At 31.1% G+C, this 24,363-nt stretch overlaps 7 protein-coding genes and 1 long non-coding RNA gene across 17 annotated transcripts; 5 read left to right on the top strand and 3 right to left on the bottom strand.

The window, feature by feature from the left end:
• Positions 1 to 7: 7 nt before the first annotated feature.
• Positions 8 to 1,788, top strand: LOC105827777 (JNK1/MAPK8-associated membrane protein). Its single transcript, XM_012665896.3, has 4 exons — positions 8 to 203; positions 385 to 853; positions 1,097 to 1,266; positions 1,342 to 1,788. The coding sequence occupies exons 2-4, from the start codon at positions 408 to 410 to the stop codon at positions 1,632 to 1,634; spliced, it is 909 nt and encodes a 302-aa protein (XP_012521350.1). The 5' UTR covers positions 8 to 203; positions 385 to 407; the 3' UTR covers positions 1,635 to 1,788.
• A 486-nt stretch (positions 1,789 to 2,274) lies between these two features.
• Positions 2,275 to 6,874, bottom strand: LOC105827776 (maltase 1). Of its 4 annotated transcripts, none has more exons than XM_028192329.2 (10): positions 6,581 to 6,874; positions 5,285 to 5,663; positions 4,939 to 5,189; positions 4,731 to 4,856; positions 4,407 to 4,633; positions 4,150 to 4,330; positions 3,805 to 4,031; positions 3,250 to 3,255; positions 2,907 to 3,056; positions 2,275 to 2,828 (listed from the first exon to the last, which is right to left on the bottom strand). In XM_028192329.2, the coding sequence occupies exons 1-10, from the start codon at positions 6,857 to 6,859 to the stop codon at positions 2,747 to 2,749; spliced, it is 1,908 nt and encodes a 635-aa protein (XP_028048130.1). In that variant the 5' UTR covers positions 6,860 to 6,874; the 3' UTR covers positions 2,275 to 2,746. The 4 variants fall into 4 exon arrangements, with proteins under 4 accessions (XP_028048130.1, XP_012521348.1, XP_012521349.1 ...); XM_012665894.3 differs by having other exon boundaries at positions 4,939 to 5,192; XM_012665895.3 differs by lacking the exon at positions 3,250 to 3,255 and having other exon boundaries at positions 4,939 to 5,192.
• A 941-nt stretch (positions 6,875 to 7,815) lies between these two features.
• On the top strand, positions 7,816 to 12,479 carry LOC105827781 (osteoclast-stimulating factor 1). Of its 3 annotated transcripts, none has more exons than XR_003626137.2 (7): positions 7,816 to 8,099; positions 8,496 to 8,545; positions 8,668 to 8,903; positions 8,980 to 9,306; positions 9,500 to 10,174; positions 10,281 to 10,327; positions 10,450 to 10,529. XR_003626137.2 is itself a non-coding variant. In XM_012665900.2 (5 exons), the coding sequence occupies exons 1-5, from the start codon at positions 9,658 to 9,660 to the stop codon at positions 11,340 to 11,342; spliced, it is 654 nt and encodes a 217-aa protein (XP_012521354.1). In that variant the 5' UTR covers positions 9,510 to 9,657; the 3' UTR covers positions 11,343 to 12,479. The 3 variants fall into 3 exon arrangements, 1 of the variants encoding a protein (XP_012521354.1); XR_003626138.2 differs by having other exon boundaries at positions 7,821 to 7,986; XM_012665900.2 differs by lacking the exons at positions 7,816 to 8,099; positions 8,496 to 8,545; positions 8,668 to 8,903; positions 8,980 to 9,306 and adding exons at positions 10,635 to 10,846; positions 11,112 to 12,479 and having other exon boundaries at positions 9,510 to 9,703; positions 10,450 to 10,567.
• Positions 12,092 to 15,426, bottom strand: LOC105827778 (gamma-tubulin complex component 4). Of its 2 annotated transcripts, XM_012665897.3 has the most exons (9): positions 15,264 to 15,426; positions 15,051 to 15,177; positions 14,783 to 14,976; positions 14,502 to 14,596; positions 14,120 to 14,436; positions 13,534 to 14,004; positions 13,278 to 13,455; positions 12,973 to 13,195; positions 12,092 to 12,801 (listed from the first exon to the last, which is right to left on the bottom strand). In XM_012665897.3, the coding sequence occupies exons 1-9, from the start codon at positions 15,330 to 15,332 to the stop codon at positions 12,553 to 12,555; spliced, it is 1,923 nt and encodes a 640-aa protein (XP_012521351.1). In that variant the 5' UTR covers positions 15,333 to 15,426; the 3' UTR covers positions 12,092 to 12,552. The 2 variants fall into 2 exon arrangements, with proteins under 2 accessions (XP_012521351.1, XP_028047907.1); XM_028192106.2 differs by having other exon boundaries at positions 13,278 to 14,004.
• A 10-nt stretch (positions 15,427 to 15,436) lies between these two features.
• On the top strand, positions 15,437 to 17,257 carry LOC105827768 (S-adenosylmethionine sensor upstream of mTORC1). 2 transcript variants are annotated; one of them, XM_012665875.3, is made up of 3 exons: positions 15,437 to 16,167; positions 16,279 to 16,988; positions 17,089 to 17,257. In XM_012665875.3, exons 1-3 carry the CDS (start codon positions 15,952 to 15,954, stop codon positions 17,150 to 17,152), a joined length of 990 nt encoding a protein of 329 aa, XP_012521329.1. In that variant the 5' UTR covers positions 15,437 to 15,951; the 3' UTR covers positions 17,153 to 17,257. The 2 variants fall into 2 exon arrangements, with proteins under 2 accessions (XP_012521329.1, XP_012521328.1); XM_012665874.3 differs by having other exon boundaries at positions 16,279 to 17,257.
• Positions 17,258 to 17,409: 152 nt separating this feature from the next.
• Positions 17,410 to 19,141, top strand: LOC105827783 (60S ribosomal protein L28). Of its 2 annotated transcripts, none has more exons than XM_012665904.3 (4): positions 17,410 to 17,507; positions 17,811 to 17,907; positions 18,000 to 18,242; positions 18,965 to 19,141. In XM_012665904.3, the coding sequence occupies exons 1-4, from the start codon at positions 17,425 to 17,427 to the stop codon at positions 19,049 to 19,051; spliced, it is 510 nt and encodes a 169-aa protein (XP_012521358.2). In that variant the 5' UTR covers positions 17,410 to 17,424; the 3' UTR covers positions 19,052 to 19,141. The 2 variants fall into 2 exon arrangements, with proteins under 2 accessions (XP_012521358.2, XP_028048098.1); XM_028192297.2 differs by having other exon boundaries at positions 17,433 to 17,494.
• A 792-nt stretch (positions 19,142 to 19,933) lies between these two features.
• LOC118647589 lies at positions 19,934 to 21,418 on the top strand. The gene is made up of 4 exons (XR_004964791.1): positions 19,934 to 19,944; positions 20,612 to 20,656; positions 21,086 to 21,130; positions 21,331 to 21,418. It is a non-coding gene; the product is annotated as an uncharacterized LOC118647589 (long non-coding RNA).
• A 70-nt stretch (positions 21,419 to 21,488) lies between these two features.
• Positions 21,489 to 24,247, bottom strand: LOC105827782 (odorant receptor 43a). Of its 2 annotated transcripts, XM_012665903.3 has the most exons (5): positions 23,346 to 24,247; positions 22,448 to 23,056; positions 22,154 to 22,261; positions 21,919 to 22,074; positions 21,495 to 21,623 (listed from the first exon to the last, which is right to left on the bottom strand). In XM_012665903.3, exons 1-5 carry the CDS (start codon positions 23,631 to 23,633, stop codon positions 21,564 to 21,566), a joined length of 1,221 nt encoding a protein of 406 aa, XP_012521357.1. In that variant the 5' UTR covers positions 23,634 to 24,247; the 3' UTR covers positions 21,495 to 21,563. The 2 variants fall into 2 exon arrangements, with proteins under 2 accessions (XP_012521356.1, XP_012521357.1); XM_012665902.3 differs by having other exon boundaries at positions 21,489 to 22,074.
• Between the last annotated feature and the right edge of the window lie 116 nt (positions 24,248 to 24,363).

Below are 24,363 nucleotides of genomic sequence, written 5' to 3' on the forward strand. Positions count from 1 at the left end.
TCGTCAATTAAATGACAAATATAATAGATTGACAGAAAAAAAAAACACTTGTGAAAAACTTAAGGCAAAAGTGTGGTGAAGAAGATAAAGAGTAGCATTTCGTTCTTGAAAGGATATATAATAACAAAAAGATCACATAGCATCAGACATGTAGCACGTGAATTTAACCTGTTTTAATTTACCAGAGAACCAGGGCGATTAGAGTAAGTCAACCATGTAATTTATAAAATGACAAAAAGAAAATTTAAAACACTTGGAATTATATAAACATTCATAAGAAAATCAGGTGCTTAATAATTTCGAAAGAATCCAAGTCTAAATTCCAACAAGAAAGTTTAGTTAAATGTGTTAATAACTTTGATAAAGATATTCCTTATTTTTAAGAAAACAGCACTATACCAAACACCATGAATATTCTTACACGATGTCCTGGACTATATTGTGGTAGAGAATTATTGCCAGATGGAAATTGGAGCGATTGCGGTGCTTGCCCACGTGGTTTTCGTACAAATGCTTCATCAGCATGCGAACCCTGCGAGGATGCACCGATATTTTACGACTGGCTCTATCTGGGTTTTATGGCCCTGTTAGCCTTAGTGTTACACTGGTTTTGTATCGACATGGTGGCCATGCGTCGTAACATACCCAAGGAGGTGATAGCTCTTCACCTGTCTGCATTGTTCGAGGTGGTCCTAGCATCACTCATAGTTCTGCAGCTGACAAATCCCATTGGAACGTTCAGCATAAAGTCATGTAAAGTGAAAAAATTGTCGGACTGGTACACTTTGCTGCACAATCCAAATCCCAATTATGAAACAACTTTACACTGCACACAGGAGGCAGTTTACCCATTGTTAGTATTATATTAGAATAGAATTACTTTTTCATTAAGATTGGAAATATAATGCATTTATGTGCCTGAAGTCTTATAACAGTAAATTCTCCAATATTTTTAATATTTGATCAAATAGAGTATCAGATTTAATAGTCTTATAAATTTATAATTTATTACAAAATCTTGGATATTAAAAATCATTTTTATTAGATTGTTTTTAGCATTTACATTATATATTTCTAATTTATATATATTTTGCAGGTACACTATGGTTTTTGTCTTCTATGCTCTAGGAATAGTTCTCATGCTATTAATAAGACCACTAATAGCTACAAAATTTTTGCCAAAACAGGGCAAGTTCTCTATTTATGCAGCTTTGTATTTTTATCCAATCCTCGCATTGCTTCACGCCGTCGGAGGAGGCCTAATATGTAATGTCGTGGTGTACATTCTATAGAATATCGTGAAATTATGTACTTATTAATAATTATGTATTTTTCTTGCAGATTACTCTTTCCCTTATATTACTATTATTCTATCGGTGCTTTCGAATGCAGCGCATTTCGCATTTAAACTGAATCAGACGGTAAAATCATTACTGTTAAGTTCCGTTTCGGATATAAAGAATGTGATTGTCATTTTGGGTCACTGGCTGTTACATGGATATGGCGTGATCGCAGTTGCGACTCTTCGTGGAATCAGCATTCATCCCGCGATGTTAATCCTTGTTGTATTACCAGCTTTGTTTTACATCATAACAGCGAGATTCACTGATCCACACAAGCTCCATATCGAATGAATCTTCCAAGCAAATATCTCTTGTACATATTATCCCTTGCATAAATAACATATTTAGGCTGTGTATTTGTTATGTAATAGAAACAAAATCTTTTGAACATACGTGTGAGAATTGTGGAATTTTTTTGAATAAAAATTTTCAATAATTGATGTAATTTCGGGTAAATGTCCCCTTAGAAGAAGTTACAAATCTTTGTATTTGATGCTTGGTACATATGTGTATATTTCATTACACGAACATTAAGATACATTTCTTTTTGTTGCTAATATAATAAATGCACACAGGTATACATTATTCACAAAAAATATTTTTTCACACTATGCTTCAACATACAGATACATCAACCAAGAAGCCTTATTGCATATAGATTCAAAAAAATTCACAGTTTTATAGTCTTAAGAGGATCCTGGAGTGCTTTTGAAATTTGATCGAGGTCGATAATGTGGTCATTCATGCACATCATTAATAAGGATTTCATATGTATTTCTTGTAGATTTAGAAAATTTTTTCCAGAATTAAAGTACATATTAATATCAATCTCTATGAATTGAATTTTATATTGAGAACGAAAAAATGTTTTCTCATATTGCTCTATATATCGATTTTTTATGCGTACATAACCTAAATTTTCGTTTTTTTATTTTCCAATTTGTGGAATGCGAATCTTTTTTTCTAGGCTTCTAATCTTTTCTAATTGCCCGATATTATTCCTGAGAGTTTTCTAGGAAGCGACGTGATTATTTTATACAGTGTAGTATATATAAAGTGTAGATTTTTCGTATGAAGCAAATATTGTCGTTAGGTGACTAATAACAATTTTTTTATTTATTAGAACAAATGATACGTCGCCCCCTTTATTTTTGTGCGGACTTTAATCCTGTAAAAGGATTTTATTATTCTGTTGTTCTAATTCAAAAATCCAAGTAACCAAAAAAATGTTGGTAATTCTGTCACTCCCGGATCCCCTTAAGCTTTTAGTTAGTTATTTAAAATTTTAATGCAATTCATCTTTTTGGTATAAATTAGTATCTATTTTTTTAGTCGTATATATTAAAGCAAAAACGTAATCCAAAATATATAGCGGATTACGTTTGAATAATCTTGTGGCTCAATTATGATTCCTCCTTTGGTACAAATGTTAAAACCAGTGTGCTTTTCGATGATATCGGCACAGCATTCGCCGGCAATTTTGTTCTACAAAATCGATAAAATTTCGGTATTAAATTATGACATAATAAAAGATGAAGATTTACAGATCGTAAAGATTCTTACTTCATAACTTCCATATTTTGAGCATAATTAGGACTATGCGCAACTATATTGAGTTCTTCCGATATTCGCGGTATTGTAGATAGATTTATAGTGGCTGATTCTTCTCCTGTCTGATACGCTACGAGATATCCAGGATTGCCGCTTTTTAGCCTATAAATTTAATTTACATAATTATTGATACTTATGAACTTTATTTAAGCGTGTATAGCAAAATATTTCGAAGTGCGTATGTACGATGCAAAATGTAAGTTCACGTAACATGCGTAGTTATAAATTGATTTTATTGTATTCTTGCATGCAGTTAAATTTTTAAAACATAATCACGGTATGTTAATGGACTCACCAACTCCTGTGTCACGTATAAGAAAGCATTGCAAAACAAAGAAAATTAATCTTTAATTATTATATTTATTACATATGCACACAAAGCATTTTAGTTAGTATTTTCAGATCTATTCTCAATGTCACATTTAACTTTAAAAAATACTTGGGAATTTTGTCCGCACTTCCCAATACGAGATACTTCTCAATGCAAATTAAGCGATAAATGTATCGCTAAAAGCGCTGCAAGAATACGGGCAAAAATATTGGACAGAAATTTAATGTAAAATCAATTGTATGCAAAAAAACAATTAAAATCTACCTTTTGTATTCATGCGTATATAAAGAACACATTTTGTTAATATTTTCTTGTATGTAAATCAAATAAAAAGACTCAGATAAAAAAATTGAGGAACATTTGTCTAAACGACTAGTTTTCAAAGATAGTTTAACAATCTATAGTTAATTGTTAACATAGAAACGACCACTTTAAGAAAGTAATCACTTTTAGGAAGTAAATGCATATTTATGCAATTTTTTCAAGTATATAATTTTTTAATAAATTATTACGACTTACCTCGTGTATACGAAAACAGTCCCATTTACTACTCTAAGCGTCGTATTTCCGTGAAGAAACGTTAACGTGTTTCGAGCACATGACAAGGTTGCAAACGCATCTTTCGCGGACATAACGTCTTCTAGTTGAAGAATTGGCGTACCTGGTAGTAGCATAGTCATTAACACGATACTATCAGCGACTTCTTTAGGCATGCGTCGCCTCAAGGAAAGCTGTTTGCCATTTATCTGCAATTAATATACATGTATATTTATACATAAAATTTATACAAAAATTTAAAATTACATAATAAACATTACAAACATTTTTGAAATTATATAATAAAATTAATTTTGTTATACTTACATTCCATGCAGGCCACGGCGTAACTGAAAGCCATTGTGATATACTTTTACGCAAGTCCGTTGCGTTTAAGTTCACATTGGCAGTGGTGAGGAAATGCGAACTCTGCGGTAGATCAATCGTTGTCTTTTCATTATAAACTTGCAAAATATCTGCACCAATGTCATCTTGCAACGCAAATAATCTGTAAAAATAACAATGCGCGTTAGTTGATACCGATATGTGCAATCGCAAAATTACAATACAAAAGAACAAACTACCCTTTGCCAGCAGTTTCGTTGCGAACTATTTCTTGCCATTTCGATAAAACTGCAGCGTTTTCTGAACGATCGCGCGTATGAACATGTACCAACGACTGATAATTGTTTGGATCTACAGGAAGAATGCTTCTAGACTCGTCGTGCAGTTTCGGATCTTCCGTTAGATATTGAGTATTGGCTAAACGAAAACCGCTAATGCCCAATTTCAACCAATGAGTCAAGATATCCTTAAATGATAGATAAGACATAAATCAAGGTGGACTAAATTGTTATAATCTCGAAATAAATAAAATATATGAAATAAAAATAAGATATGAGACCTACTCCAAACTCAGTCACCACTGCTGGGTTGTTGTAGTTCAAATCAGGTTGCGATTTATTAAATTGATGAAGATAATATTGGCCTCTTTGTTCGTTCCATTCCCACGCGGATCCACCATATACACTCAACTGCGAAAGAATTTTTGAAATTGATATGCGTCATTCTCCTTCTGTATTAGAGAATTACTTGTCAGAAAGAAGCATAACTGACCCAATTATTCGGAGGACTTCGTCTTTCTCTTCCACCATCGGAGCTGATTATTCCATCAGCCCAGACATAATAAGACGTGAATGGATCCTGCCTTTCTACAGATCGTTTAAACCATGGATGTTCCATGGAGGAATGATTGGGATCCAATTCCAAAAAGATCTGTTGATCCTTCTCCTTTGCTATTTTGATGAGATTTTCCAAATCACTAATGTTTCCTAATTTTGGTTTAATGGCTTTAAAATCTATGATTCCTTCTGTCCCAAAAAGATAATATTTATATAATTAAAACTATAATATAATGTATTCTAAGAAAATAAACATGCAAGGCTCTTAAGTCCATACGCACCATTTATTCTTTCGTTCACCACAGATGAGAGAGATATAGCCCTGATATTTTGATCTTTCAAATCTTTCAGTGTAAGGTCCAATGCTGTCAAGTCATCATTAAAAACATCTGCAGCATCTAACTCAACAATGGCACTTTCCTCCCATATTTTCTTCGGTTCGGGAGCGGAACATTTTGGTGCCATCACAATGATAGCTATAGCACCAGCCAACATGGCAAGCCATAATAGCCAAAAAAAGATAAACAAAGCCCATCGCAATCTTACCCAGAATGGGTCGTTTGCAAATTTCATCAATTCTTCCTTTCCCATTCCAGAGAGCACCGCCTTTACCATCTCGATATCAATTTTGGCGTCGCCATTCTCCGAGATAAATTTTACCTATTGGAGAAGTATATACTTTGGAGTAATTCAAGTAAGAGAATTAAAAAGAATAATTCTGATATATTAATTTTAAAGATATCAAGTAAACGTGATGGATTGGTTGGTTCTCAAAATAATAAATATTCTAATATATATTACAATACAAAATAAATATTATTGCCGAATGTTCTTAAAGATAACTGATATTTTTTACAAGTTTATTACTTCTTTTTGCAACAAACAAAGAATACATATTGCTATAAATAGCTAAAAAAAATTGAATTAACTTAAGGAATAACTATCTGCTCATTAAAATTAACCAAGTTTAAACATGCAATCTAAAAGTTTGCATTTCCCTGTTGTATACCTATTTTATAAGATAAAGCCTCGTTATCAAGTATGATGCAACTTTCATGAGGCTTGCATACTTTCCAAATTTAATTGACGAATCTTTTTTTATTATTCATAATATTGCGATATAATACGATACGTTTTGCTCAGATTACGATACAATAAATTTGAATAATAGAAAATGATGATTTCGTTACTTATATTAAAATAATCTCATTTACTGTTCCACAATCCGCAAGGGCGCATGATATGAGAAACCTCGTTTTCAATAGCCAAAGGCTCAATCGATCGCTCGTGCAATAGGCGATAATAGGCGAGATAGGCGTGTCCATTGACGAGATATAAAGAGCTAACAATGAAAAGATAAGATGTTCTGCCATATCTGGGTCCGCTTTCAAGAATGACGAGTCTGCGTGATGGATTGAGGTTACAAGATTCGATTCAGCTAGATTCAAAACAGATCGAGTAAAAGAGTTTCGCGTGTCCGCGATAAAATAAAGGTTCATCGCGCGCGAATCCATGATTTCTCAGATATCGAAAAGCTTCCCCAAGGAAGCGAGAACGGTCCATAAGGAAAGCCTTACCTCTGTGGTCTTCTCATCTTTCTCGTCCTTCTCGATCGCGATCTTCGCGGTGCTGTCTTCCTTGAGCATCCGCTCTTGCGCATCCTGATCCAAATCCTCGCCATTCTGCTTGCCCATGATGACGGTGTTGCTCTGCTCCTGTTCTTCCTGCTGATGCAGCTGCTGGGCCAAATCTTCCCTCTCCGACTTAAACGTAGCAACGATTGGCGACAATGGCGACAGCATCCCCTCCGCGGGCTCCGCGGCGTCGTTCAACCCGCTATCTCTCCCACTTTTCATGCTCTGCGCGAATTACGCGATGACGGGAAACGTTAATTATCTTTCTTTTTTCAGCAATCCTTCGACTCGCAAGAAGATTCATGCGTTTTCGCCGTGTGAGAAAAAAATTATATAGAGAGTGGCAAAGACACAAGGGAAGCAAAGTCAGCAAAATCCATTATGACATTTGTTGATAAATGTCGTAAGACGGATCGTCTTTGTCCTCGTTTCGGTTATTCGTTCGCGATCGATGAAGCGGTAAATCGTATTGACACAGGAAAAGACCTCAACCTTTTGATCGATAGCTCATAAACAAGCAGGAAATTATCAAGAACGACACGCGTTAACGTCTTTTATTTTAAAATATGTAATTAATAAAATTGCAAGAGACATAATTGTAAATAAGAAATTATAATTAATTGTCGGAGATAAAACAGAAAATATATTTATAGTGAGTGGCAAATGACATGTAAGCTTTGGAAATGGTAGCGCTATACTTGGGATCACCGTGATTAAACTGAATCATACAATTCGTATGGATCAAGACAGAAAAATTAACACACATAAATTTGTTGAATTTAATAAATTCAATTTTTAATTCAAATTTAAAATTTTTAATTGTTATGTTCCAATTACTCTCTCATTGGTCGATGTAATGATGAAGATACATGTGATTTGGTAGGAGAGTAAACGAATCAAAAGATTTAGCGCAAATTTTTGAAACATGAATATCTTCGCGCGTTAGAAATCTCCCTAATCTAATAATCACGTGGAACTATATCCTCAATCGCTTTTTTCATCCTTGTCTACATTTTTAAATATGAACATATTCTAATTATTATTACAAATGTGTAATAATAATAATTTTTTATTTTATAATATGTGATTGCACTTTAAGAGCCTAAACACAAATGCCAGGCAACAGAAATAATGAAAGAGAGAAAGGATCTCTCTTTCTCTCTTTCTTTATTGTTTTTTATTTCCTATTCCTATTCCTATTGCCTGTTGCCTGGCTGGCATTTTGTGATTGCCTTATAAGCTACACCAGCTACACGCAAACGCATGATATGCAACGATATGTCACATAATACCCGCACACCTTGAACAAGAAAACACGTGGCTTTTCTGTTTTTCTGTTCGCCACATAGGTATACGTCAAATGATTGAAATGACCAGGCTGGAAATCAACATTAAACGACTTTTAACGCGCTGCGAATTAATAGCGAAGGATAATCCGTACAAAGACTGGAAACTCGAGAAAGTGCGCGAACTGTTTCTAACCTCAACGTTTCTGTCATGTTTTTATTTAATATATATATCAAACAACTAATATTTAATTTGATAACTTTATGCAATTGATTAATTTAAAGTAAAACGCAATATTGAGATATCTCAAATAATTATATATAACAGATTAATAACGTATATAATTATAAATATTGTATTTATTAGAGTATATATTAGTAATTATAATAATTATATCTATAATTATAATTGTAATTAGCATTCTTTTGCTTGTATACAAATGTCAAATTTTTTGTAATTAGTATTTTTTGAAAAGATATTACTGATTAAATCATAATTTATTCTACGAGTATTTACAGATTGTATATGTTTTAATTATATCAACAATTAATAGATAAATTCTTTGTTTCAGTATATACTTTCCTTGGATGACATGATGAACAAACTGCAAACTTTACCTAAGTAATATTTTTAAATATATATATATTGTGTGTGTGTGTGTGTGTGTGTGTGTGTGTGTGTGTGTATGTGTGTGCTAAAGTAGATTGTGTGACAATAATTAACGAATAAACTTTTATTTCTAGTAAACCATCCAAGGATACTATGATGGGCTATACTAAACGAATAGATTTCTTAAAAGGAGTTATAAATGCAATGAAACTATCAAATCCAGTAGAGAGAGTGGTTGCTGCACAATTGCTGTCAAAAAATTCTGCTACCAACAATTCTGCTAGTACAAACATCACAACGCAAATACATCAGAAGACTGTCGCCAAATACAATCAAGAATTACGGGAGGAATTATTCCACAGCAATAAAGGTCAATTGTTTATTTTAATGTAATACCAAAATAGATTTTTACATATTTGACATTAAATTTTCATTTTGTGTTGCAGACTCAAATAAGGATGGTGTACGACAAAGATTATTCAGCTCTAATATTCAGGACGAAGATTTGAATACTATTTTAAAACACAATCGTAATATCCAGGAGAAGATCGCAGAAAATATGCTCTCCATAACTGGTACTATGAAGGAACATGCATTAGCGGCGAGCGCTATCATAAGAAAGGATATTGGGATGTTGGAAAAGTCTGACAAATTGACTGATGTAAATGCTGCTAAATTAAAAAAGGAATCCTTAAAGTTGGAAGAGCACACTAACTCAAAATGGAGATGTTGGGTATGGCTCATGATAGCTGTTGTTGTGCTTGTATTTTTTAGTAAGTATTAATTCATGTATCAGTTGTACAAATGTTTTCTAGAGAATATAATTAAAATTTATTTATTCAATATAAATGTCTACTTTGGGTGAAGTTATACTATTGTCAGTAATCTATTAAAATATCAGCAATTAAATTACCACTAGCAATTAAATTAAGTTTTATTTTCTATATTCTTATTTATATATTTCAGAGATGGTGTTATTTATGAAGGTGGCAAAGAAGAAGCTTTAGATAATTTCTACATTGGGGCGTGTCGACTATAAATTAAAATATGTAGTTGCGCATTACTGTGTGAACCTGACTATGTGAGTCATTAAATTGATATTATGATGATAGAATTGTAGAGCCATGAGTGTACTTGTAAAAACACCTCCTAAAACCACTTGGAAACCTGGTAAATATGTATAAAATAGTGATATGTCGGTTTATAACTTTATGCGGCATTGCAATATATAATTTAGAATGTTATTATGCACAATTTGATAACAATATCTAAGTATTGTGTAATTAATGGAGCATGTATTGTTTTTATTAAGTGATTGTATAAGAGGAGAAACTTAATCATTTATATATGTATATATGTATTGACTATATATATATATAGGGCATTTATTTATGTTATAATAACTATAAAATATTTTTGTTACAAACTTAATAAAATTCTATTGTATATAAATTTAAGGTTATGTTATATATCTTAACCCAATGTCTGTCTTTTTGAAAAAAATCAAGTACGAATACTCATACACTTGAAAATAAAGAAATCAACAGCTCAAAAGAATTATAGTTTCGCTGTGATTAGTGAAAGGGAACATTATTTTGAATATCTCTTTGTTAATACATATAACCATTATACAGTATAGAGGTTAGAACAAAACCATCTATTTTATTTTTGCAAACAAGAAAAATTTTATTATTTAAATATAATAATGTATTTTGATATAAATATGTTAACATATGTTATATTTAAGGTAAGGTGAAAGTGGTCAGAACATTATGCAAGTATATTGCACAACGTGTAAGTATGTCTATAGTGATCTATTAACAAAATTTATATTTCTTATATACATGTATATAATATACATATATTTCTTAATATATTTTTTATATATAAAGATATGATATTAATTCTTTTTACAGGCAGATGAGTTATCGTTCGACGAAGGTGATTTACTTTACGTTTATGACAGAGATACTGATCCAAATTGGTGGAGAGCTAAGTGCGGAGATCAAAAAGGACTTATACCTGCTGCTTATGGTAAGAAAAAATGCATGTTATTTATTAATGTTCATAATTTATTATTTATGTTCGTAATCTATTTTAGTCGAAGAACAAACACAAGAAATTGAGTTGCCACTTCATGATGCTGCAAGACGTGGCAATGTTTCCTTCCTGAGAGAATATTTGAAGCAGGGCATATCGGGAACAGGTTTGGACGCTGCTGGAAACACGCCGTTGTACTGGGCAGCGCGTACTGGTCATTTGGAATGTGCGAGAGAGCTTTTGAATTTGCCAAATCCAATAGTAAATGCTCAAGTAAGAAAATGAACCTACATTAGAAAATTGAACTTGTTTTCTTATTTAATATTAAACATAGTAGTTTTAAACTCAAATAATATTTTAATCTTTCATGAGATAAGCAAAACTCATGTCAGAGTTAGACGGTCACATTTGGTGTTGAATGTAAGATAAGAAGAAATGTGAACGCTTCTTTTTGCAGTATTACAATTATGTCTTCATTTGTTTATGTTGTGTCATTTTAAACAATTTCTTAAATGTTTTCATTTTATTTCAATCATAGAATAAAATGGGTGACACACCACTGCATGTAGCCGCGAGTCATGGACATTTGGAGATGGTAAATTTATTGTTGGAACATGATGCCAATGCAACATTGAAGAATAATGACGGTGTCACTGCGGAAGAATTAGCTTCCGATGTGTCTATCAAGAATGCGATACAATTGCATCAATGCAAATATAATAGTACATATGGATATGGTGATGAAGACTATGATGACGATAGCGATTAAAAATTTCACAATTTATAATAAAATAAAAATTCCACATATTGTAAACAAGATAAGCAATTCACATATTACGTAAAGTATGATCATTTTATATATTAATAATTAAAAATTCTATCTACTAACCCTTTGTGGCCCAAATTATTTCTCGCAAACGAGCAAAATAACTGTGTATTTCAATTTTATTGTATTAGATCTAATATAAATCAAAGAAATTTTCTTACTTAAAATTTACAGACATCTCTATAGAATCGAATATTTTAAATTTATACAAAAGAATTATTGCAAAACATGTCAAATGTACGTCTAAAAAATTTAAAAGATCACAAAGGGTTAAATGATAATGTTAATATTTCAAAGATCTCATATAATGCTCGCCTTTTACATTAAAAATTCTTATTTCCTATAGAACGCAAACAACAGTCCATAAAATTAATTTATTTTGATAATACAAAAAAGAAGTTCACATAATTTCAGAAGTCAATACGTTTGTAATAAAGAAATAAGAGTCTTAAGAACTGTTCTTTCATATTTGTGATATATTATAGAACATAATATATATATGTACTGTTATGAAGTATAAGTTGCATTTTAAAGTTTACTGTCAGTACTGAAAATTTATAGTATACGTAACGTGAATTATATTTTTTTAGTACTGACTACTGACAATATACATTGGAATGCAACATAAGATAATAGATTATTCCTCAATTAAAAGAGACCAATGATTCTTTTATTAAAACATGTATAACATATACAACATAACAAAGTCTTTATTGAACTGCCACATCATCAATCAAATTCAGAATAAATATTCAAGTGATTCGTAGAGTATTATTATAATTAAATAAAAACATTAGCGATTATTGTATTGATTGTATGATTTGTACATGATACAGGAAAGTAAATTTAAGAAAATATTATGGAAACCAAATATACAAAATAATTAATACAAAAAGGATAACAGACCAATCCTATTATTTAAAGTTCTCTTTTTTTTTAAATTTTATATCATAAAGCATATTAGTTTTAAGCGTCTTAGTTTTAATTAATAAAAATAATGTTATTTAGTTTATATTGCATACGTATTCTTAATTAAACATTATATGTATTGAATTTCAATAAAATAATATTTACAAAAAAGATATATTACATCCTTTTTAGCAGTTATGTATTGTGATGTATTATAACTTGCTCCATGATTTTTTTATCTTTTTTAAACTTTTTTACTGAACCATCTGTTAAAATCTAATCTCAGTAGCAATCGAGCCAGGTGTTCCCCACTAGGTTGTGCACGCACTCTATTTAAAGTCTTTGTCAACCAGTCCATTACGCTGTCGAGCGTTTCGCATAATGTTTTAAGCTCTTCTTTTTCCGTTAAAAGCAAATTACCAACTTCCCACATAGATGCTTGCAGAATGAAATCGTCGCACAGCCGTAACAAGAGATGTATCAATTTATTTACCTGTTAAAAATATTTATGAATATTAAAAATAACAGAGTATTTCAAACAGATTTACAAAGTTATTTTTTAAATCTGCGGATTAAAGAATTAATATAAAGAACTAATTTAAGAAAAATGACTCGTTAATCTGTGACATTTCGCATAATCTGTACAAGTAATTCTGATATTTACGGGATTCTTTTTTCCTGTTCCACTATCCAGTAAAAAGGTTTGCGACAGAACGTTAGCCAAAAACACAGAATGCGCCTTTTGTATATCTTCAAAATTTCGTGTGTTTTTCATACTCGCTTCCATAACAGTATATTGACTTTCTACTACATCTACTTGCAGATAATACTGCAAATTGTCGACGATAAAGATCAAATTATTTCTCAACTGTATCACACCAATGTCACTGTAAATTACACATATTTTGTTATAGTAATTATGGGTAACAAAACGATACTTGTTAGAATTGTTATTAATATATAATTTACATGTTTTTGTGATGCATGTGCTCACTCCAAAGATTCCACAAGTCTATCTGAGTCTTTTTAACTCTCAACAGAAAGCGAAACAAAGTGTTATAATCATTTAATGCGGCTGGACTAAACAATAAATGCAATGGCCAAACAACTTTGTATTTCAACGTGATCATGCCCCACCCGCGTTTTTCTAAAATAAATTCATTTAACATTTTATCTTTAAATATTTCAGAAAAAACCGCGATTATAACACAACGTAAATATGCACCATTAGGATCTTGTCTTTCATTATCGGGAAGATCAGTGACATCCACGTCGATGTCTTCATTTTCAGAAGATAGCGCGGGTACCACGAAATTAAAACTGTCGATAGCGCTTTCGTCATTTAAGTGCATCTTTCTCAGCGCCATTTGAAACGCGAGATTAATGTCTCTAGAAGTATGACTTGTGGGTGCCTTATTCAAAATGTGCGCCGTGAGCTTGATAAATTCTAAGAAAAGATCGCCACGTCCCATCAAAAAAAATTCTTTCACGAGCCTAAGCTGTTGTATCAACTGCGCCTCTTCCACAGCAACGTGCCATAAAAGTTCAGTCACACACTGTTTCAATTCATTGATAGTGCGATCAAACTCAACGATGTTAAAAACAGATTTTGCCTGGAGATTCTGAAGTTTCCTGAAGTATTCATATTCCTTGTCGCCCCATACGGAATTTTCCGTCTTGGATATCATGCTGAAATCTAAAACAGACTTTTCATTATTATCTTTTATCAAGTTTCGCTTATTTGTTGAGGCATGTTATAACATTTGTAACTTAGTTTCCTCTTTTAACCAATAGAAATCGTATTTTTTTACCTTTTTTCTGTCTAGGATCATTTCCAAACATAATGACAGTCTGACCAATGGTCAAGATTTTATTAGCCAGTGATGGTCTAATATAAGATGGTAACATGTCCATTTGGACAGTATAGTCCCACATATCGACATCAATCCTTTTGCCACTTATTGATTTGCGTGCATCAATGTCGTTTTTTCCGTCTTCGCTCATCAAAGCTTTTTTACAATCCGACGTTTTTTGTATGAAAAATTCCTTGTGAACATCTTCTAAATGCCCATACAAGAGCCAACTCGTTAGATGCTTGTAGAAAACAATGTGAACAGAATGAGCCATTCTAAAAACAAGTAAATAATCATCATAAAGCTAATAATACTGCATTTTATTATAAATCTCTCTTACAGTTCTAAAGTGGAGTTGATCTCGGGTATGCCAGTATGCATACGCTGATGTAAACATTGTAACAATTTACAACCATAAAGTTTTTGCGTACGAATCTAAAACAAAAAAATATTGATATTTCTTTTGCACATTATAATGAATAATTTCTCATTAAACTGTACAAATAGATAGTTGGCAAATAGCAAAAAAAAAACATATAATAGAAAGAGAAAAAGCAATCATATATTATAACAAAATTAATATGAAATATTCTTCTATTGAAAAGAGAAACATATGATTACCTCACGAATGATAGAATGCAATAACGAAAACAAACAAGTATATTTTTCAACATTGCAGAGAATTAATGACAGTGGAGTATATTTGTCATTTAAGACTGTAGTTTCTAATTCAACTATTTCTTCACGAAAAGAATCCAGTGCTTGATCCATTCCATCACAAAGAGCGCGTATATATAGACCAGGACCTGTACATTCTATAAATGGCAAAATAAACATGAAACAATTATGCCAATTGTATAAATACAGTTCATCAAATTTCCCATCAAACCTTTTGTATCCTCGCTGCTTACTGTATGTATAAAGTTACGTACAACATTGCACTCCTTCACAATATCCAATATTTTATTGAGTAGCGCCCGTTCTCCGGGATGTAAGTATTTATCAAGATCTACAGACTAAAAAAAAAATTGATGAGAAATACATAAAAAAGGTAATAAATAATTTAGATTATATATTGTTATAATTTACAATATGTACTTACATCTGTCTCTATTATCTGTGATACACTGGTTGAACATCCCCAAAGTGACAGTAAAATTTCGTGCAACATTTTAAATATCACGAATCCAGTAAATGGTAAAAATTTATCAATTTTATATTTACTTAACAAAAACGCCACTTAATATTATAATATATAAAAAAGATATTTTTTCACTCACAAACAAGAATATTTAAATTATGTGAATAAAACAATAATAAAGTTGCTCATTAAATCAAAATAATGAACAATCATCAATTTATTCATTAGCTTCATAAATAATACATCATAAAAATATATGCACTTTAATTAACTGCGGTTGCTCATTCTCTTTTTGTTTCAATTCTTATTTCGTTATTATAATTTATATAGTATTGAATTCTCAAAATTATGATTTGTCAATATACTCGGTTTTTAAAGAGTTATGACATAGCTGGTGGAGCAATTCACAAACTGACATCGATCCTATTGGTAACTTAGAACGCTGTTACATCGGTCTTTTATTATCAACCGAATTTTGGTCGATTAAAATGTCGGTGAGTCAGAAATCACAGATCGAGGTGTACGTATATTATTTAGTCCGTGTCAGGTATCCAATCGGATGTAAATTATAGATTGTGGATTGTGAGAAAGCAAAAAAATTTGTCATCGTGTATTTAAGCTTTATTTAAATCGGTAAAAACGTGAGTAAATGCACAGTACTGGCAAAATACTGGGCATTATCATTGTCACTCAGAATACGTGGGAAAAAGAGAAAAATAGGTTCGCTAATCAAATGGCGACGGAGGAGCACAAACGCTTAGCTGACATCGTGAAGGGAACTCATGCCTTGTTACGCGTCGAGTGTCAACAATATGGCGCCGAGATGGCATGGAAGCGCCATTTGGCGCGAAATGACGTTCTACAGGTTTGCTTTAAACCCGCGTTGTTCAAAGTTCAATTTTATCGATCGGGAGAAATGCAAATTAATGTACATATATTTAATTGCATAAATTAATATTTTATTTAAATATTATAGGAATATGCAGCATCTATGCGAAAATTGGCTGTTAAGTGCTGGACGAATAACAATTCAAATTTAAGAAATGGAACATATTGTAGAATCGAATGGATAAAAACTCAGTGCAAGGAATACTTTCTCTATGGTGGTAGAAAGAAATACGATAGAAGAGAACAAGATATAAACTATAAAATAACTCTTTCATCGGTGAAGTCGAGCAATGACAATCGAATGTGCGGAAGCAACTCGAGTTGTGTGGAGAATGGATTACAAAATTTTCATGAACAAAAAATAACGGTACTAGATGTAGGTAGTTGCTACAATCCTTTAAACGTTGACAGTGCGTTTGATGTCACCGCAATAGATTTAACTCCTGCGGTAGAAGGAGTATATCGGTGCGACTTTTTGAACGTCACGATCGAAAGGGAGAGAACTCTTTCACGAGACACGCGAGAGATTCGTCGACTGCCTGCTAATTTCTTTGACACTGTCGTGTTCTCTCTACTATTGGAATATCTACCGTGCCCGGAACAGAGATACGTCTGTTGTAGAAATGCATATGACGTATTAAAGAGCGGTGGGATTTTGATTATTGTGAGTCCAGATTCGAAACACGTTGGCGCGAACGCAAAATTAATGAAGTCCTGGAGATACGCGCTGAGCGGAATGGGATTCATGAGAATCAAATACGAGAAACTACGTCACATCCACTGCTTGGTGTTCAGGAAGTGCGTATGCAAAGACGTAGCAATACGTTGGTCCAAGCTACAGCATTTTTCCGAAGCTAACAAAATATACATGTCCGACACGAAGATTTTTATTCCACAGGATTTTCAGATCTTCTATTCTAAGGAAAAACAAGAAAAGATTGAATACGAGGAAATTGATTTAGCGAGCTCTTTCTCCGAATTACCGTTCAACGATGAAGCACCAACATGACAATTTTATTCTTGTATTGATGTTAAATAAAATATTTTATAAAAAATTTAACTCAAAACTTTAACTGTCACATTTATTTTATCTATAAATTTATTATTTAAGTAAATTATAAAATATGATTTTACAATTGCAAATAAAAAAAGAAGTTTGACATTTTAAAATTTGCGGTTAATCTTATATTATCTTCGGATCGTGTCGCTGAGTTCGGTATACTGTATCTCTTCTATGTTGTACTATACTCATCGGAAATGTTCTCCTCGCCATCTTGTAAAATCCTTTCTTGTCGTCTTTTCTGGTAGGTGCACGTGGTACGTATAATTTTGCTTTTATTATCAGATTCTTAAAAATAATTTATTGCATTGGAATATGTACATTTCGATTATGATATATTTTGAGTCCACGAACATCTCCGTACTACGGTAATTGCAAAAAATCTTTACGATGCGCGTATGCGTGTATATAACCTATCAACAAACTTGACTAATTAAATAGTTAATATAATTAAATAAATTTATCTCGTTTAGAATATATAATTATAATAAAAAATGTGATAAAATTCTATAAGACAGGTGTAATTTTAATAAAAAATGAGATAAACGTGATTGTCCCAGGAAATCCAAGATGTCGTCACACTTGAATTGGATGATAATCCGCGACAATAATGCCTTCCTTCTCAAAAAGCGCAATATCAACAAGCCGTTTTCTACGGTTTGTAATTTACTGATTTATAAGTCATTATTAATATTATTAACTTTAAAAAAAAAAGGCTTAAACAATATTTCTTGTACATAAATGTTTAGGAAGCTAATAACTTGACGAATCTGAGTAGTTACCGCTACTCTGGTTTGGTTCACCGTAAGAGCGTCGGCATAGTTGATACTCCTGACAAAAAGGGATTCACAGTTGTCTACAAGAAAGCTAAGGCAGTCAATAAGCCTGCCAAAGCTACTGTGAAGAGTACAATGAAGGCAGGAGCTCGTCGTTCTCTTCACAAGTTGAAAATTCTGCTTAGAAAAAATAAATATCGTGTAGATCTTACCAAGGTATGCAAGTAATATAATTAAAATAGTTCATTAATTCTTTCTCATTGTTGTATGCATTTCAAATAAAAACTTTAGAAGTCAATCATATTATAAGATCAAATAGTAACTAATATATGATTTGAAATATAAATAGATTTCACAAGCAAGTAAGAATAAGCTTTACTTGATCAGAGTCTTGATAATAATGGAACTATGTCAGTCTATGTCATGATTTGAAAAGTTTTTTGTGACTTGTTAAATATTATGAATTAAAAATTCTGTCTATATGAGATATGTGGGTGCAAACTCATGACTTGTCACTTATTAATTCATTACTCTCATTGTGTTCTAATTATGTTATTAGTTGTAAACTTGAATTTTATTAATTCAAGAATTAATATTACATTTTCTATCTAATGTTATTATGTATAATATATATAATTTGATTTCTAATAATCAAAAAAGTAAAAAGTCTATGAATTGATATAAATTCATTATAAATTTTTTTTTACATTTTGGTACATATATATGCATTCATAAATCATATAATTATTGATTTGTAAAGGTATATTTTACCTTTGGTAGTTAAAAGATTAATATTGTTTTAAAAAAATGAGAAATTTAATCGAAATGTTTTTGTTTCTATTTCTACATGATAATGTAATTTTGATTTTAATTTGATTATATAATATAATGCTTGACATTAGTACAGTCTTAATGTTACAACACAATGTGTTTTGTAGGCTGCACTGAGACGAGCCAGCGCTGTACTGCGATCGCAGAAACCTCTTCCTGCTAAGAAGACACGAACCACTAAAAAGACCGATTAATTTGTACACTTTATTAAATATACATTATAAATTCAAATATTTGTTATGAGCGATGTATTCTGTAAAGTAAATGTGCTCTAGCTTTTTAAGTTTATTTTTTGATACATTATTTGTACTTGTTGATATAGAAGAAATTTAGCGCATTTTTACTTTGCAGATATGTCATATCTTAATTAACAAAATATGCATATCAGTTAAATAAGTTATGTATTTTTTTTTAGGTAAGCATTTATATTGGTACAAAGTAGATAATACTTCTTTTATAATGTTCCAATATTTAACTTTTCTATTAAATAATTTTTATTTTTAGATTTAAAGGAGAATTCAGAAAATGTATGCCATTATCGATGGAATTATTAATTAGGTAAATTTTATTTATTAAGTTATATACAAGTTATTTATTTTATTACATGAGTGTGAAGAGTGATAATGGATTATCGAAATTTATAAGTCTAATTATTTACATGACATTTGTTAATTATCAGTATGACATTTAAATAGAAAAATTGCAGTTAACAAATACAGTTATTTTATTATTTAGTTTGCAAGTTTGAAGATGAGCAGCATTATAATATTCCTCAATAACGAATACAGAATTTGTCGTCTTTCAGGTTTGTTAAATCTCTGGAAATCACAATCGGTGGACAAAGCCGCAGGTAATATTTATTTATTATAATTTTTTTCTAAATGATAAATTATAGTACATTAGTATATAAAAATGATGATAATTATCCACCAAGATTTATGAGTGTTATGATTTTAGTATTTACTGATTATTTGAAGTTACATTAGTTTGAATTTTAAATAAAGTATTATTTTTGATTAATATAATTTCATTATTTCGTTTGCTTGTAGCTCTTTAGTAAAACAGCGTTTTGGGATTGTGTATGAAGGTTTTTTTTTTCTATAGTACATTATGTTTCGAATTATCTTCTAAACAAAGTGATGTTCTTATAATTACCAAGATCTTTGAATGCCATGATATTTCAATTTGCTACTTCTGATTTTATAAAATCTCATTAAAATCTCATTAAAAATATCTTAATAATAATAATTTTCAATAACCGATATAGAATTTTTTGTTTATTAGGTTTGCTAAATCCTGGGAAATCATAAATTCAGTCAACAAAGCTGCAGGTAATTTTTATTTATTATATTTTTCTAAAATTATGTAACAAATTACCAATATATAAAAATGATGATAATTATCCACCAAGATTTATGAGTGCTATGATTTGTATTGTATTTGCTAACTGATTACTATTTACATTAGTTTGAATCAATAAAAAGATTCAATTTTAATTAATATAATTATTTTATTATTTTGTTTGCTTGCAGATTTTAAATAAAACGGCGTTTTGAAATTATGTATGAAGGTATCTATTCATTTTTTTCTATATTATTTTATGTTTCAAATTTTTTTCCAAATGATGGTCCTATAATCACCAAGATCTTTGAATGCTATGATATTTCAATTTGTTGCTTCTGATTTCGTAAATCTCACCGAAATACCTTAATAATAATAATTCTCAATAACAGAATTTTTTGTTTATTTATTAGGTTTGCTAAATCCTTGGAAATCGTAATCAGTCGACAAAGCCGCAGGTAATTTTTATTTATTATATTTTTCTAAAATCATGTAACAAATTACCAATATATAAAAATGATGATAATTATTCACCAAGATTTATGAATGCTATGATTTGCATCGTATTTGCTAACTGATTATTATTTACATCAGTTTGAAGTTCCAATAAAAAGATTCAATTTTAATTAATATAATTATTTTATTATTTTGTTTGCTTGCAGATTTTAAATAAAACGGCGTTTTGAAATTATGTATGAAGGTATCTATTCATTTTTTTCTATATTATTTTATGTTTCAAATTTTTTTCCAAGTGATGTTCCTATAATCACCAAGATCTTTGAATGCTATGATATTTCAATTTGTTGCTTCTGATTTCGTAAATCTCACCGAAATACCTTAATAATAATAATAATTCTCAATAACAGAATTTTTTGTTTATTTATCAGGTTTGCTAAATCCCTGGAAATTGTAATCAGTCGACAAAGCCGCAGGTAATTTTTATTATATTTTTCTAAAATCATGTAACAAATTACCAATATATAAAAATGATGATAATTATTCACCAAGATTTATGAATGCTATGATTTGTATCGTATTTGCTAACTGATTATTATTTACATTAGTTTAAAGTTTCAATAAAAAGATTCAATTTTAATTAATATAATTATTTTATTATTTTGTTTGCTTGCAGATTTTAAGTAAAACGGCGTTTTGAGATTGTGTATGAAGGTATCTATTTTTCTGTATTTTTTAAAAATAAAACAAAATAGTAATATGAAGAAGTTACTTTTATTTTTTTTTTAATTTTATTGAAATTTTATTTCAAGCGAATTTAAATATTGTCTAACTTCTTAATTACATATTTTTTTCACATAGTACTACATGCTTTTTGAAATTTACAAAAATGGTACGTGACATCCATATTTATCTATCCTCGTCCAAAGATTGCAAGAGAAAGAAATAGGACATAGCGGTGTTTACAATCTAATAATGAAGACGACGAATTAGTTATTATCAGTATAAAATACTGATTAAATACAATAAATATTTTATTTAAAGTCATTTTAATTATTTTCAAATTAGTTTTTAAAAATTTCTTACAATTAGCTTAAAATTTTAAAAGTATGTATTTTTTTCTAATTTTCAAATTTATATTGAGACTTGTATCCTCGCAGGAAAGTAAAATTTCGCTAAAATTGATCGCACAATAAAAATCGAAAAATTCGCACGAGATGACAAGCTGATGATCCATATGACAAATTGTTATTTTGACACTTACGGTAGTGAACATGTTGACATTCACGGAAGACAATTTTAATGCTTTTATAATTATCGGTTTTTGCATCATCGTCAAAATAACATTTGTCCTGATATTACGATCAAGGCTGGATTCGGGCCATTCACTAAAATATATTCCATCACGAAAGTGTTCACTCTAGACATACACGTACGTAAAATAGTTAATTTTGGATTACGATAATTTGTTTTAAAACGTTCGTTTTATCGAAACTTACCGCACTTGTAATGAGACTGCCATACCAAGCGTAGATGAACGTTTGTAGCAATTTCAATGCCATGTAAGAGATGAACAAGAAGATCTTGCTGATTGTCAAGTGGGTGAACTATTATAATTTTATCAGAATAACATTAAAATAAAAACTTTGACATTATATTAACAAAATCAAAGTCAAATTTTACCAATAGAAATATAATAGAATCTGCTAGCAACTCGACATTACTGGCAAAATGCCAACATACTGTTAATATATATCTTATTAGAATATTTTCAATCACGTTCTAGGACGTACCGGGCTCGCTTCGAAAATTAATGCGCATATAAGTAAAGCGTTCATGACCACCATCCGTATGATTATTAGACCCCAGATATCGCTCAGTATGTGGCCACATTGCAGTAATCGGTGATGCGTTTGTATACATGTAGCCAAGCTCTCCGTGAATACCTCTCGAATACGTGGATTTGCTAGTCTAGCAGACATAGCTCGTAGTATCGAGGAGATCTGAAATGCATAATAGCCAAAGAGGCTGTCGACGCTGCCGACGGTGATGACCACCCACCAAAGAGTGAATATCTGATACAGGAGATGCAGGTAAAAAGAGACACCACCGTCGACCGGCACAGGCCACGGGAACTTATTTGGGAGCGGAAGTCTGTATCTCTTGGGTTCTTCGCGACGAATGATCTGGTGAACTATAGAGATCAGCGATGGGTAGAGAACCAGCAGTGCCGTTGATCCTAAGGTGAAGCATAATACATAAGACGGTCTGTCAAACGCGCAAACGGCGGCGAGCACGGTCGTCTTGGTTTCCTGATCTCGAGCTAGTTCCCGTTCGAAAAGTTCGTTTAGCGTTTCGTGAAGTTCCATCAGTTTCTTACGTTTTACCAAGAAGCAAGCCGACTGAAAGAAGATAGCAAACATGCTTGTTTTCCCGTACGAATACTGGTTATTACTGTGTATAAAAGTAAATAATGTTGAAGATTTTTTTCGTAATTTACTTCTGCCAAAATTCTTGAACAAATGTTTTTGCGAATTGTTCTAATCTTGCTAAGATGAGTTTATCAAAGAAAAGAAAATAACAAAATAGCAATTTAGAAATTGCTTACATTTGACTGAATAGAATAACGCACGATAAAACTTGTTAGTTGGGTTTTTTATATGCATATTTTTTACAATGGACATGAAATACCATTAAGACGGGTGCGATGAAACTGCAAGTCATGCCGAAACATTTTAAGATTAGCACTAGATTGTCGGTATGATCTCGACAGAAGTTTATCAAGAAAACACATTGACTGAAGCACATGAGAATCACCAAAAAACCTGTGATATATGACCAAGTTGCTGAACGTGTTCTATCTTGCAAGACGCACCCAAGGTAGAGCATCCTGCGTACGCGACGAGTATACATGCGATAGCGAAGCAACGATGCCTCGATCGTTGTTCGCTTCCGCAAGTTCCTTGTTAGAATGCTCATGGATATGTAAAAATAACAGTGCTTGCCGAACGACTACGCGTAATATTGCTGAAAATTGCTGGTAAAATGAATGACGGATGTGCATTCGGTTAAAGGAGTTTACGTAATGACGCAGGGACTTGCGTTCTTTTGAAACTCGGAAAGCTCACCGTTTATCAAATTAAGGGTCGTGGGACGGAATATTACATGTTGCATCGCTATATAGTTTGCTACTTGAAGCATCGAGAATAAATTGATAGCGTAATCAAAGTTTATTTCCGGAAAATACTTCCTTTATTACCCTCCGTAAGCGTTTCGCTTTAGTTATGAAAGATTGATTAACGTCGATTTATCAGAAGCGCAGTCTCGAGCATATAGTTAAGTATATATCAGTGCGAGTAACTCCTCGCTGCGAAATGGATGATGAAAAAATTATTGGAAGGGATTGAAAGTTCTTTGTACCAAAGAAAAGAAAAAATGATTTTGTCGTGTCGATATATTTCGATATATATTCAATATTAAACATTGTAAATTGCATGATATTTATATTAAGAATAAATCAAAAGATTTATCCAAGAATTTATAAGATTTTATTTTGTTTTTTAAGTTTTAATTTGATCGAAACTAGATTTCTTTAATGTGTTCTAAGAATAATTAATAAATTCTTTATTGTCTAAACTTTTTTGAAAAAAATTAATGCTATTGATATATATCAAAGATTTTTTAAATTCAAAGTTTGATAATTAATAGT

The sequence above is a fragment of the Monomorium pharaonis genome, chromosome 1 (genome assembly GCF_013373865.1).
Source record: "Monomorium pharaonis isolate MP-MQ-018 chromosome 1, ASM1337386v2, whole genome shotgun sequence".
Lineage (NCBI taxonomy): Eukaryota > Metazoa > Arthropoda > Insecta > Hymenoptera > Formicidae > Monomorium > Monomorium pharaonis.

Excerpts from the sequence above, each read along its gene's own strand:
- LOC105827777 (XM_012665896.3), top strand. The coding sequence starts at position 408 with ATGAATATTCTTACACGATGTCCTGGACTATATTGTGGTAGAGAATTA. Across the intron at positions 854-1,096 it reads CAGGAGGCAGTTTACCCATT|GTACACTATGGTTTTTGTCT; the intron begins GTTAGTATTATA and ends TATATTTTGCAG. Across the intron at positions 1,267-1,341 it reads CGTCGGAGGAGGCCTAATAT|ATTACTCTTTCCCTTATATT; the intron begins GTAATGTCGTGG and ends TTTTTCTTGCAG.
- LOC105827776 (XM_012665894.3), bottom strand. The coding sequence starts at position 6,859 with ATGAAAAGTGGGAGAGATAGCGGGTTGAACGACGCCGCGGAGCCCGCG. Across the intron at positions 4,857-4,938 it reads GAAGTCCTCCGAATAATTGG|TTGAGTGTATATGGTGGATC; the intron begins GTCAGTTATGCT and ends ATTCTTTCGCAG. Across the intron at positions 4,032-4,149 it reads CGCCGTGGCCTGCATGGAAT|ATAAATGGCAAACAGCTTTC; the intron begins GTAAGTATAACA and ends TATTAATTGCAG.
- LOC105827781 (XM_012665900.2), top strand. The coding sequence starts at position 9,658 with ATGAGTGTACTTGTAAAAACACCTCCTAAAACCACTTGGAAACCTG. Across the intron at positions 10,328-10,449 it reads GCAAGTATATTGCACAACGT|GCAGATGAGTTATCGTTCGA; the intron begins GTAAGTATGTCT and ends TTCTTTTTACAG. Across the intron at positions 10,568-10,634 it reads ACTTATACCTGCTGCTTATG|TCGAAGAACAAACACAAGAA; the intron begins GTAAGAAAAAAT and ends AATCTATTTTAG.
- LOC105827778 (XM_028192106.2), bottom strand. The coding sequence starts at position 15,332 with ATGTTGCACGAAATTTTACTGTCACTTTGGGGATGTTCAACCAGTGTA. Across the intron at positions 14,977-15,050 it reads AAGCAGCGAGGATACAAAAG|AATGTACAGGTCCTGGTCTA; the intron begins GTTTGATGGGAA and ends TGCCATTTATAG. Across the intron at positions 14,005-14,119 it reads TGATCCTAGACAGAAAAAAG|ATTTCAGCATGATATCCAAG; the intron begins GTAAAAAAATAC and ends AGTCTGTTTTAG.
- LOC105827768 (XM_012665874.3), top strand. The coding sequence starts at position 15,952 with ATGCACAGTACTGGCAAAATACTGGGCATTATCATTGTCACTCAGAAT. Across the intron at positions 16,168-16,278 it reads CGCGAAATGACGTTCTACAG|GAATATGCAGCATCTATGCG; the intron begins GTTTGCTTTAAA and ends TAAATATTATAG.
- LOC105827783 (XM_012665904.3), top strand. The coding sequence starts at position 17,425 with ATGTTGTACTATACTCATCGGAAATGTTCTCCTCGCCATCTTGTAAAA. Across the intron at positions 17,908-17,999 it reads TCAACAAGCCGTTTTCTACG|GAAGCTAATAACTTGACGAA; the intron begins GTTTGTAATTTA and ends ATAAATGTTTAG. Across the intron at positions 18,243-18,964 it reads ATCGTGTAGATCTTACCAAG|GCTGCACTGAGACGAGCCAG; the intron begins GTATGCAAGTAA and ends TGTGTTTTGTAG.
- LOC105827782 (XM_012665902.3), bottom strand. The coding sequence starts at position 23,633 with ATGAGCATTCTAACAAGGAACTTGCGGAAGCGAACAACGATCGAGGCA. Across the intron at positions 22,262-22,447 it reads TAATTTTCGAAGCGAGCCCG|TTCACCCACTTGACAATCAG; the intron begins GTACGTCCTAGA and ends AAATTATAATAG. Across the intron at positions 22,075-22,153 it reads GCAGTCTCATTACAAGTGCG|AGTGAACACTTTCGTGATGG; the intron begins GTAAGTTTCGAT and ends GTGTATGTCTAG.